This window comes from Austrofundulus limnaeus, unplaced genomic scaffold, assembly GCF_001266775.1.
Source record: "Austrofundulus limnaeus strain Quisiro unplaced genomic scaffold, Austrofundulus_limnaeus-1.0 Scaffold47, whole genome shotgun sequence".
Taxonomy (NCBI): domain Eukaryota; kingdom Metazoa; phylum Chordata; class Actinopteri; order Cyprinodontiformes; family Rivulidae; genus Austrofundulus; species Austrofundulus limnaeus.
Window position 1 is genome coordinate 1,966,024 of NW_013952449.1, and position 11,701 is coordinate 1,977,724.

Below are 11,701 nucleotides of genomic sequence, written 5' to 3' on the forward strand. Positions count from 1 at the left end.
CTGCTGGATATGGGCACCAGTGACCCACGCAACCCTGAAAAGGAAGAAGCGTGTACAGAAAATGGATGGATGGAGGAAAAAACAGTCATGACAGACTCATGATCTGAGGGGGTGTGCAAATTGAGTCAAACTCGGTCATTAAGTCCAGTACAGGAAAAACAATGTACAACTGCCACAGGTTATTATTTATGTAATGACTGGGAGGTAGAGTTGTTTGCAATTATTTTAATTAAAACATGGATGCTTATCATGATTGTTGGGAGCAGTGATGGTTATAGAGTCTGACAGCTGATGGGAGGAAGGATCTGCAGTAACGCTCCTTTGTGCATTTAGGATGCAGCAGTCTGTCACTGAAGGAGCTCTGCAGATCAGCCACAGTTCCATTCATTGGGTGGAAATCATTAGGGCTGCACGATAGTAGGAAAATCTGCGATGTGCGATAACAGTGCTTAATATTGCGATGACGACATGACTTGCGATAAATGAAACAATACATGTGTAGTGTTGAGATATTTCTGCTCTGGGTTCAAAGACAAAACAAAAAAAAAAAAAAAAAAAAAAAAAAAAAAAAAACTAATAATTTCCATTTCAGCCTGATTTTATTTTTTTTAATGAAGAGACATATCCACTTGACCAAATACATGAAGAGCTCCATTAGATTGGTGAAATATTTCAAGCTTCCATCTGAATGACAAAAAGCATTATGCAAACTATTTAGTCAACCGTTTATTACAGTTTATGCAGTTGTTGCAATATGCACATTGTGCAGACTATTATTGCGATGACAATAAATTGTAGATATATTGTGCAGCCCTAGAAATCATAAAGTGATCAATCAAGGAAACTAAGTTTTTCAGTTGTGTCTCCTAAACTGTGGAGCCAGCTGTCCCTTCATATTAGACAGGCTTCAACTCTTGGTGTTTTTAAGTCTCACATTAAAACACACCTGTTTTCCAGAGCTATTAATTCAGCATGAGAGCTGGCTATTTTCCACTTATAAAGTTTTGTTCTATGTTTATATTTTTTAATTGTTCTTAACTTTGTACTTTGTTTTTCTTCTAGTTGTAACATGTGAAGCACTTTGGCCAACAGCAGTTGTTTTTAATGTGCTATATAAATAAAGTTGACTTGACTTGAAAGTGCTTTTTTCACTTCACAAATTGGAAGATGTTTTGGGGTCTCATGTACAAAGGTTGTGTAAACACAAAAATATGGCGTATGCTCTTTTCCTAAGATGTATCAGACATAAAATAACCACGGAAATGTGCTCGGCTCAACATCAATTTCACAGCTGGCCTAATGGGTGAGTTTCTAAATGGTTGGTTGGGTTTTACTTACTCTAAAAAAAACATGTTTGGAATCATATTTAGGGTCTAAACTCTAAAAACAGGTATTTCTAGACATTTGTTAGACCACAACTAAAATTTACGTGTGCTCAGCACTCAGCAGTCCAAATTTTACTCCTAGCTGTCCTAGAAAGTTAGCAGCCTTTTGTTTTAGCTTTCATTCTTCTCTGTTTAGCTTCTGTTCCAGTTTTAACAGTTCCATCAGCAAATCTCAGAATACACTGCACATTTTCACAGAAAATACAAATTCTCTAGTTCACTCTGAACATAGATACACTTTATATTTATATAAGCATTGCTGGGTTGCTGCAGGTTGTCACAGGACTGTACGCAAAGCTAACTGCTAACTGGACATGATCCAGCCTCAATCTGCAGGATTCGTGAAACAACGACTTCCTGAACTGGGCTGAACTAGTCAGAGTAAACAGGAAGCAGCTGATGTGATGATGTCAGAGCTCACCTGTAGAGAGGATTGAGAGCGATGATGTCTCTGATGGTCTTCACGATCTCAGCCGTCAGCGCCTGGAAACCAAAGCAGGTCTTGGTGAGTATTTTGCACCTGTTTGGTGGGGGGTTGGGTTGTGGGGACGACATGCTGCGCTGCATTCTGCACCTTTACTTCCTCCGTGACGGTGAACTGCTCATGCTGCACGTTGTCCACTTCAACCATCAGGACGTCAGACGAGGCGAGCGGCTGAAGCTCTGGACTCAGGTCTGCCCCTGAAATCTAACGGTACAAATGCTGACAGGGTCAAAGGTCAGCTTTGGTTCGTTCGTCTCTCCTGATCAATGAAGTGGACAGAAACAAACCTCGTCTTCAAGCTGCTGGGTCAGAGAGGCCGACCGCTCCTTACGGCTGCGTTTGGACTTACGTCTCAGCGCAGATTTGAGCTGGGGGTCCGACTCAGGTTCAGACAACTCGGGCGATGTGGGTACATCCTCGGCCTCAATGTCCAGCTGCCGTGTGATCCGGATCCTGAGAAAACCAGAACATGCATGAAGAACAGACACCTTTGAGGGTGTGTTTGTGATTGGTTGGATTGACTATCTTGGGTGGGGTTTGAAGAAGTTGGGGTGCAGCTGGGAGTAGATTGGTCGAAACGGCCAAGAAGCAACTATATTATTTAAATATAAATATTAATTTAGCCATAACTCTAGACAGGAAGGTGCTAGCTACACAAAATTTGTAAGCTCAGTTTCCTGCATGTAATTTGGGCTCTAAATTGAACTAATTTTAACCGTATCAAAAATTTGGTTCAGGTGTACACACATAGTCCAGGTTCTGTGCGTAATATACACATTCTTGACTTTTCATAATGCCTGTAGAATTTGCACATCAGAACCAAAAGTCTCCACAGACAGTTTGCAACCTTCTATGGCAGGGTTCCTATAGTTTAAGGCAAGTTAAATTTAAGACTTTTTAATGCCAGGTGAAATCAAATTTAAGACTAATTTCACAATAAACACAAATGACAAAAAAATAAAAATAAAAAACAAAAAAATAAATAAAATTGTGGCAGAAACTCATAAATTAAAGTATTATTCCAATATTTCTAATAGACCAATTGCTTTTATCAATATCTAACTGCTTTTTTTTTTTCAAATATAGAAAAAAAACATTCTTAGCACTCAGTTTTAAACTTAATTTAATTCATGGAAATCCTCTACTGACCCAAAATTTGGAGTTTTATGACCCACAGTGGGTTATCAACCCCAGTAAACATTTTTAAGACTTCTGAAGATTGATTTAAGACATTTTAAGGCTAATTAAGGCCTTATTTTGGACTGATGAATTCAGGCCTTTTAAGACTTTTTAAGGCTCCATGGGAACCCTGTAGGGGGCAAAACTCACAAGTGCCATACAAATCTAAAGTGTAGTTTCACCTCATCTTTACCTGCTGGCTGCCTAAAGGGGCACTTAAAGCAGGCAGTGAGTGAAGCCAAACCAACATCCAGCTGCTGTGTGATCTGGGTCCTGACGGACCAGAACACGCACCGGGTGCAGCCCACCAACCCCTCCATCAGCTGCAGAGTATCTGACCTGCGGTGGCCCATGACGATCATCCTCAGCTTGTCTCCTAGATCCTGCATCTCATGGATCTGAACGAAGGTCCCCGTAGAATAAACGTCATGGAGGGATTCCACCACATCCGACTCATTACTGGAGGAGACAAATAAATGTTTGTTTTAAAAACATCAAAGAAAAACAGATTAATTTCACTGTCTGCCTCGACTCTGTAACAAGCAAAATAACATGGAAATAAACTATTATTACTAAGAGTTTTAGTCTAAAAACCATTTTGTGTTAAAAAATTACTAATGACCTCATGTACAATACCATATTCAGAGTATGTGCTCCGAATGACCCTCTCTACCACAGCATCTGTAAAACTGTGTCCTTTTGACCATTTAAGGTCAGCTCACTGCAAAAAATGTCCACCTAACCAAGTTTTAAAATCTTATATCAGCCAAAAAGTCTTTTTGATCTTCTTTTGAGACTGATTTACTAAACAAGAACTGATTGTGTAAGAATAATAATCTTGTTTTCAGAATGTGTAATATTATTTGTCTTGTTAGCCTGAAAATTTGACTCAAATTAAGTCAAAAATTTCTGCCAATGGAGTAAGAAAATTTTACTTGGTAAGATTCTTGAAATACTTGATTTGACTCAATTTCCTCTTATTTCAAGAATTTTACCAAGTAAAATTTTCTTACTTCATTGGCAGAAATTCTTGACTTAATTTGAGTCAAATTTTCAGGCTAACAAGACAAATAATCTTACACATTCTGAAAACAAGATTATAATTCTTACACAATCAGTTTTTGTTTAGTAAATCAGTCTCAAAACAAGATCAAAAAGACTTTTTGGCTGATATAAGGCTTTAAAACTTGGTAAGATGGACAGTTTTTGCAGTGCAGCTTGAATTGAGTAGGGCTGAAAGTCTGCTGAAAATAGATAAGAGTTGAAAAAAAAACATCTAGAAGAAACGTTAAAAAGGAAAACAACAGTGCTGAATCAGCATTTGTGTTTTTTTTATATACCATTTATATAAATCAAATAAAAAAGTTTTATTCTCTGTATTTTACGGTTCAAGTTTGTTTTGCTGATCTGGAAAAAGGTGAATTAATGAGAGAAGAAGCAGAAATGCTTCATTTCACAGGAAAGGTAGCGGAGGCCTGGGCCAACACATCATCGTTCACAGTTAAAACAGAGTTTGTGTCACACAGCACCGCAACACAACCGCCGATCCAGAAAAAAGAAGTGACTCACTTGTCATCCTTCTTCAAAAAGACTCCGGCGTACGGCAGAGCAAGACGCACTTTCCTCCTCAGCAGGTCCATCAAGGCTTTGTTCTTCACCTGGCAGGAAGACATGAGGGCACAGAGAGCAGGTGACCTTTAACCCCTGGATCCTGACAGGCCTTCTCATGTGGCCCTCTGAATGTCTGATATCAGGATGATTTTAATCAGAGGCAACCATAAGGAGGCAGTTAAATCCACTGATTTTAATCGTCCATTATTGGCCAACTAAATATTTTTTAAATCAGCTATCAGCCATGCCTGTACACTTTATCATTTAGTGAGTATAAACAAATTCAAATGCAGTAGCAGCTGCTACAACCAGCTGAAGGTAGCCCACCTTTTAGATTTTTAAGTAAGAATGCTCTTCTGTAAAATATTTCAGAGTTGTAAAGTAACTATTAGTACAAATACTTTGTTACTGTACTTAAGTAGAAATTTTGGTTATCTGTACTTTACTTGAGTAATTATTTTTCAGTGTATTTTTTACTTTTACTCATTACATTTTTACACAATTATCTGTACTTTGTACTAACTACATTTTTAAAAAAGTTAATAAGTAGAAAGTCGTTACTCCTATATTATTCCAAGTTGTTATTACTTTAAAAAATACTATCCTGATAAATTGTGTCTCCTGGACAGAGTGAATTTAATTGTGGTTGGATGAGAAGTATAAATATTTTGACACACTATTAGTTTGTACACAACCCATCACAGCTGCATGCTGTTAGAAAAAATACTTTTTGGAGAAGTCACCTCCCAATAAATGTCATTTTGGAAAATCTAACTGCTCACTTTTACTCAGTACTTTTACTTTTAATACTTACGTAGATTTTGTGTCAGAAATTTTCTTTTGATACGTTAAGTACAAAAAATATGATACTTTAAGACTTTTACTCAAGTAATATTTTTAGAGAAGACTTTAACTTTTACCAAAGTATTTTTATGATAAGATACTTGTACTTTTACTCAAGTAATATTTTTAGAGAAGACTTTAACTTTTACCAAAGTATTTTTATGATAAGATACTTGTACTTTTACTCATCACTTTGAGGTACTTTATACAACACTGGTAATTAGTAAAAGTTCTGTTCAGGTTAGAATAACAGCACTGGTCAGTTCATCATGGTAACACTGTGTCACTGGTTTCTTTCTGCTCACCAGTTGCTGGGAGGCTAGTTACACAACACTCCTATCTTTTTTTTATTTAAAACCACAAAAAGAACATTCTTTAATTATTAATTTTATTTACAGGTTAACTCAATGTGCTACCTGTTGAATAGACATATTTATAAAAATATAAATGAAAGTACGTCCTGAGGTAGCGAACTGCTTCGACCCCCTCAGTCTGAGTCCATGATGCTCACCTCTATGATCTTTATGAAGCGGGGGAAGACCGGGTTTCTGGAAACAGCTATCAGCGGGACATTAGGAAACACCTCCGGAACTATCATGGGGGTCAGAGCCGTCATCTGAGCTCCACTGTACGGTATTTCATCATCTCCCCCTCCGGACTCTTCTCCACCAGAACCCGCGTTTTCTGGCTCGTCCTCCCCGGAAAATCCGGACCCGCTGGCCCGGTTACCGTAGAACCGAGTCTGGAGGGTGCAGGGTCCGGAGGAACAGGTATTAAGGAGGGGGACATGTGCGACCCGGACCCAGCGGTCGAGCCTGGAAAGCCCACCGGCTGTCGCTGCCTTGACTCTGGTACAAGACGAGTTCTGGGAGGTGGAGGACGGGCTGAGAAGTCGCGTGGACCGGACCTGGTTTGGTCCTGAAGTCTGGGTCTGGCGGGGGACAGGTCGGAGTCTGTAGGACCGTTCAAACAGAGCCGGGTTTCTGTGGAGCTGCCTGGCAGCGATGATGATCTTCATGTAGGACGCCATGTTGATCTGGAGCATTCTGGCACGCGACTGAGCACTTCCGGCAACGGATGATGATGTAACCATCTACCAAGGCCAATACTTACTGCTAATAAAAACTTTTTTGAGCTGCTTTCAGCCTCTTAAGCTGCTTTTAGAATATTTCTTCGAACGTCTGCTTTCTTTTTTTTTCATTTATTCATTTCATTTAAAATAAACAAAACAGATTTCATACAATAAAAGAATACAAATCAAATTAATGAAAGGCAGCAGAAGAAAAAAATTCTTATGAAATCTGCTTAAAAATTTTTTTCAAACAATAATAAACCAAATAATAAAACAAAACAAAAAATCAACTCCTCAAACAGTAACTAATCCAAATTAAACAATTTCATATTTCTTTAACAATTTTGTTTTGATTGTTTTCTTAAAGGAATTAACTGATCCAGTGCTTTTATAGTCATTTTCCAGATTATTCCATAGTCTTATACCTTTTACTGAAGTGCATCTGTCCTTCAAATTTGTTCAGATTTTTGGTTTAACAAACATTGATAATCCCTTCAAATTACAGCAGCTTTCCCTCTCAACAAAATGTGATTGGCTGTTTGACTGCAACACATTTCTTTGAGCTTTATACATAATCTGCAGCATGCTATAATCAACCAACACATGAAATTTTAATGATTTTAATTGGTAGATATAATAACATATAAGAAGGGCGACAGTAATGCTTTCTTGTAATAGTTCTTATGGTATGTCTGCTTTCTGGTAATTTCATCTTTTTCTGCTTTTTCAGACTCTTTCTTTCATTGAAACTTTTGGGTTTATTTCAGGTTTTAGTTGGTTTTAGCTCCTTTCTTATAATTTCTTCCTCTTTCTACTAATGTCATCTTATTCACCTATTTTTCAACTAATTTTTATTTTTTGGCTACTTTTCATCTAGTTGATCCCTTCCCCCTTATTTAAGCTTGTTTGTGCTCTTTCAACCTCTCTCTGCTAATTTCAGCTTTTTTAGATACTTTCAGTTAGTCTTCTGTTCATTTTAGCTGTTTTTTTACTCTGTATTTTTTTCCTAATTGATGGATTTTCTGAAATAAAGGATTTAACGAGTCAATTGTATTTATTTAAAGATTTGTTTAAAAAGAATTAATACAAAAGCAGGTCATAAGTTCAAATTTCTGTTGCAGTGGTGGAAGTTAAATCCAAAACAAGGAGTATGTCTACATCTTGATTCATCCATGAGCCAGTCACATTTCAGGAAGCTCTGGTGATGATGCATCCCAGAGCCAAAGACCCAAGCTTTCTGGATTACACAGATAAGGAACCATAACAAAATCCAAAGATACAGTTCTCCAAATATTCTTGTTTGCAAAAACTCATAGTATCTTTGGGTTCACAAGTATGAAATGTTCTTTGATCACTCCTAACTTTGTATAAAGATCTTGATGCACAAAAGGTACCAAATGTACAGTTTTCTATCCACAATTCCTCTTTTGTTATAACAATTTTAAAAAATGGTCAAATACAACAGAAACAACTTGGAGATCACTTCTGGATAACTGTCTGACACATGAAACATTAAATCAACAAAGTAGAAAATGCAGAACAGACAGGAGGTCTCTTCAGTGATCATTACTACATTTTGTAACAGGTATTGAAAATGTAACAGTCTCTCCTCTGCTGACGTGGAGAGGCAGCTTAAGAGGACTCCAGGTGTGGCAAGGTAAGCAAAAGATGTAGAACAAAAGAAAAGAAAAGACAGTAAAACAAAACAGAATAAAGAAAATGATGTTTATTGTTTATTGGCGGAGGCCTTCTCTTCTGAGTCCTCAATATCTGAGCAAAAAGCAGTGGTGTGATGCAACAAAGTACGTTCAACTTTTACTCCACTAAGATCTACATTTTACATTAAGTATCTGTACTTTCTCCTCCATTACATTTCTATAATGCAGTGGAGAAGAAAGTACAGAAACTTAATATACAGTATTTCCATTACAGATTACATTCACATCACATTACAGCTTTTTTTTTTTTTTTTTTTTGACCAGAAGGTCACCAGTTCGATCCCTGGTCCAGCCGTTTCAGTCGTTGTGTCCTTGGGCAAGACACTTCACCCACCTTGCCTATTGATGGTGGTCAGAGGGTCCGGTAGCACCGGTGCATGGCAGCCCCGCCTCTTTCAGTGTCCCAGGGCAGCTGTGGCTACAGTGTAGCTTACCATCATCAGTGTGTGAATGTGTGTGTGCATGGGTGAATGTCTGTTAGTGTAAAGTGCTTTGGGGTCCGGAGAGACTTGATAAAGCGCTCTATAAGTTCAGTACCATTTACCATTTATGATTTTTTAGTTTGAAAGTAATCAATGGTGAGAGGGTAATTGCTGTAATTGGTCCACTGAACCCTACAAAGCAGGAAACACCCTCCTTCAAGAAGAGCAGGGTGATTCCACATCACCTGCTGGAGCATCAGCGGCATCACTAGCAGGCCCAAAATGGAGTTTATCGATTCAAAAAACAACTCATGGAGATTCAATAGAGCAGATTGGTGGCAAATTTACATCTTCTGTAGCTGTTGTCACAATCTCTGATGATACACAGAATCACAAGTCCAAGTGTGAGCAGTGTCACAGAGGGTAAACACAAAAACATGCATTATCTGCAGCATTGTTCACTAAAATGACACACCACTGATATATTAAATATATAGTAGGCACACTTCATGATATTGTAAACCATTAGGGAATACATTAAGCACATACTTTTACTTTTCATACTTTAAGCATTTGAGAAGCAAATACTTACTTACTCAAGTAAAAATGTGGTACTTTCACTTTTACTAGAGTACATTTTTTTCTGTTTATCTGTACTTTTGCGTTGGAGTACTTTCTTCACCACTGGTGAAAAGACAATGATAAATCAGACAGACATGTGATGATAACCAAAGATGAAATGCATCTCCTGGTGATCGGAATGATGGAACAGGTGTTAAAATAAGAATGATTTATGCGTCATAGGTGTGGTGTTATTGTCCTCACCAACCACACACACCATCCCACCACAACAGGCTCAGCCCCACTTAAACTAAATTCATTCACCCCACAAAGTAGCTCCTTCAGTATTTACTGAACTTGTCATGCATTGCTTTGTTCTGTGTATTTTTCAACAACTTTGACCATTTTAAATTACATTTAAATTAAATTTAAAATAGGTTTCAGGGATTCCTTCCCAGTTTTGTATTTATTTACAGTCATAGGGCGGTACAGCCCAATGCCCTGCGTTTGTCAGTGAATTTATCATGTTCATGTATATAGCTACTTCCCCTGTCGGCAATAATCAGTACTACCTTATGGACACTGCTTTCTGCTGGTTTTAGCGCATTGATACGAACAATAACCAAACACAGGAATAGCGCTCGGCAAAAGTTTTATTATCCATCAGAAGAGATATTCATATTAAAAATGTATTTGGAGCAGAGAGAAAGGCTGAACAGAACAACAAAAACTGACGACATAAAGAGAAATAAGAAAAAGTGACTTTTGTTGAGAAGGTGGGACTGTTTTTAACCTAATCTGTGGTGACGTTTTACTATACTATCTCTGCGCTAATAGCTGCAGTTCAGAAATCTGTTGAGCTGCCACGTTTTTTATTTCATTTTATTTTTTTGTACTTTAGATTTGGAATCGGTTCACAAGACGTCTTCCCACCATTTAACTTAGTTAATCTGGAGTATTATTACAGGGTTATTACTCAAATTTAGAAATCCAATGAATGAATCCAGAAAGCTGCGAACTTCTGATTAATTTGAACCACAGCTAAAATAAAAAAAATGTTATTATTATTAATATATTATAAGACACAACCTGCAGTGAGGAAGTTAAGAGATGACAAGTAGCTTAAATAGGCAACATTTGTGTTTTTCATTGATTACGTGCCAAAAATTGTAACATTCATGTTGATATTGATTTAGGAAATTAATGTCTATCCTCACGACCCACGAGCTGCTGCGGCCCCACAGTCAACCAGTCAGTGACTGAGGAGGTCAAATTTAGGAATCAGTACAACTGTGATGAGGCCTCCTCCTAAAGCTCAACGTTCAGTTCCATCTGGTGCTGTAAAGTCACATTACACATCACCTTCATCAGAGGAGAAGATGCTGAAATCCTTCAACAAGCAAAGTTTATGTTCCTCACCTTGCTTAATCAAGAAGTGAACTTTTGGGTTCACAAATCATTCTTTTTACTTTTAAAGTTTGTTTTTTATTTTTTCCTCTTATAGGAGGCATAAAGACCAGTCACTCCAAGTGTTTGATTGTGCAGTGATTTCTTGATGATGTTAAAGTGATTTTTAACCATTAAGAGGTGTCTGATTTCAGCTTAGTAGGTTTAATATACAATGATTTTATTCTTGAATACAAAAACCAAAGAGCAGAAAAATAATATTTAGTGGCAGAATAAAGCATTTAAATGTTACAACTCTGATTCCAATTAGTTTCTCCTGTGAGAAACGATCCATTATGGACTAATTTGAAAGCAGCGAGACAATTATGATCACGTTCTGAAAGTCTAAAAAATTAGATAAAGTTGTAGATTTTTAGTCACATAAATCTCAGAGCACAAACCTAAGTTTTTTCATCTTGCCTAGATAAATCTTACAACCCTTTTAGTAACAGATAAATCTATACTCCCTTTAGAGCATTATAATACCTATTTCTTTACCCACATTTATAATGCAATACAAATGTTTGAACACTGAATTGTCTGACTCAGTTTAAAGTAATATGCAGTTTAACGTGATACAGCACATAGGCGGTAGGGTTTGGGAAGGCGAGTTGCCCCCAGCTTGAACTCCAGACTGGGCTTCTCGCCTGCAGGAGAGGACACCTTAAACCTCTGAAGGATGGAGGTAAAAAACAGGAACAACTCCATCCTGGCCAGCTGTTCTCCAAGACACACGCGCTTACCTGAGAATTTAAATACAAAACATTTACTCTGTAAATGTGTAAGAAACTGAGGCTGCAGTAATAATCTTAATTAAAGTAAGGACATGAACATTGGTACAGAGCTGTACAGTGACACTGAATTTAAAAAAATTGTGTGGCCAAGAGACATTGGGCCTCATGCAAGAACATGTTCGTATTCTTATCCTAAATTTCTCTTACTTTTGTTCGTACAAAGGGTTCGTACGAACATGTCACGTC

General features: G+C 37.5%; 2 protein-coding genes across 2 annotated transcripts in view; both read right to left on the reverse strand.

Annotated features, from left to right (window-relative positions):
• The window catches only part of lonp1 (lon peptidase 1, mitochondrial), a 17,428-nt gene extending 10,875 nt beyond the window's left edge, over positions 1-6,553 (reverse strand). The window contains exons 1-6 of the mRNA XM_014008056.1: positions 6,014-6,553; positions 4,618-4,706; positions 3,388-3,507; positions 2,157-2,322; positions 1,960-2,073; positions 1,807-1,868 (exon numbers count right to left, since the gene is read on the reverse strand). Of these exons, the coding sequence (XP_013863510.1) occupies positions 1,807-1,868; positions 1,960-2,073; positions 2,157-2,322; positions 3,388-3,507; positions 4,618-4,706; positions 6,014-6,547 (1,085 nt within the window). The 5' untranslated portion in view covers positions 6,548-6,553. The remainder of the gene's footprint in view (positions 1-1,806; positions 1,869-1,959; positions 2,074-2,156; positions 2,323-3,387; positions 3,508-4,617; positions 4,707-6,013) is intronic.
• Positions 6,554-9,910: 3,357 nt separating this feature from the next.
• Positions 9,911-11,701, reverse strand: part of LOC106517297 (cytochrome P450 2J2) — a 14,869-nt gene continuing 13,078 nt past the window's right edge. Inside the window, exon 9 of the mRNA XM_014008059.1 lies at positions 9,911-11,464. Coding sequence (XP_013863513.1) covers positions 11,289-11,464 — 176 coding nt within the window. The 3' untranslated portion in view covers positions 9,911-11,288. The remainder of the gene's footprint in view (positions 11,465-11,701) is intronic.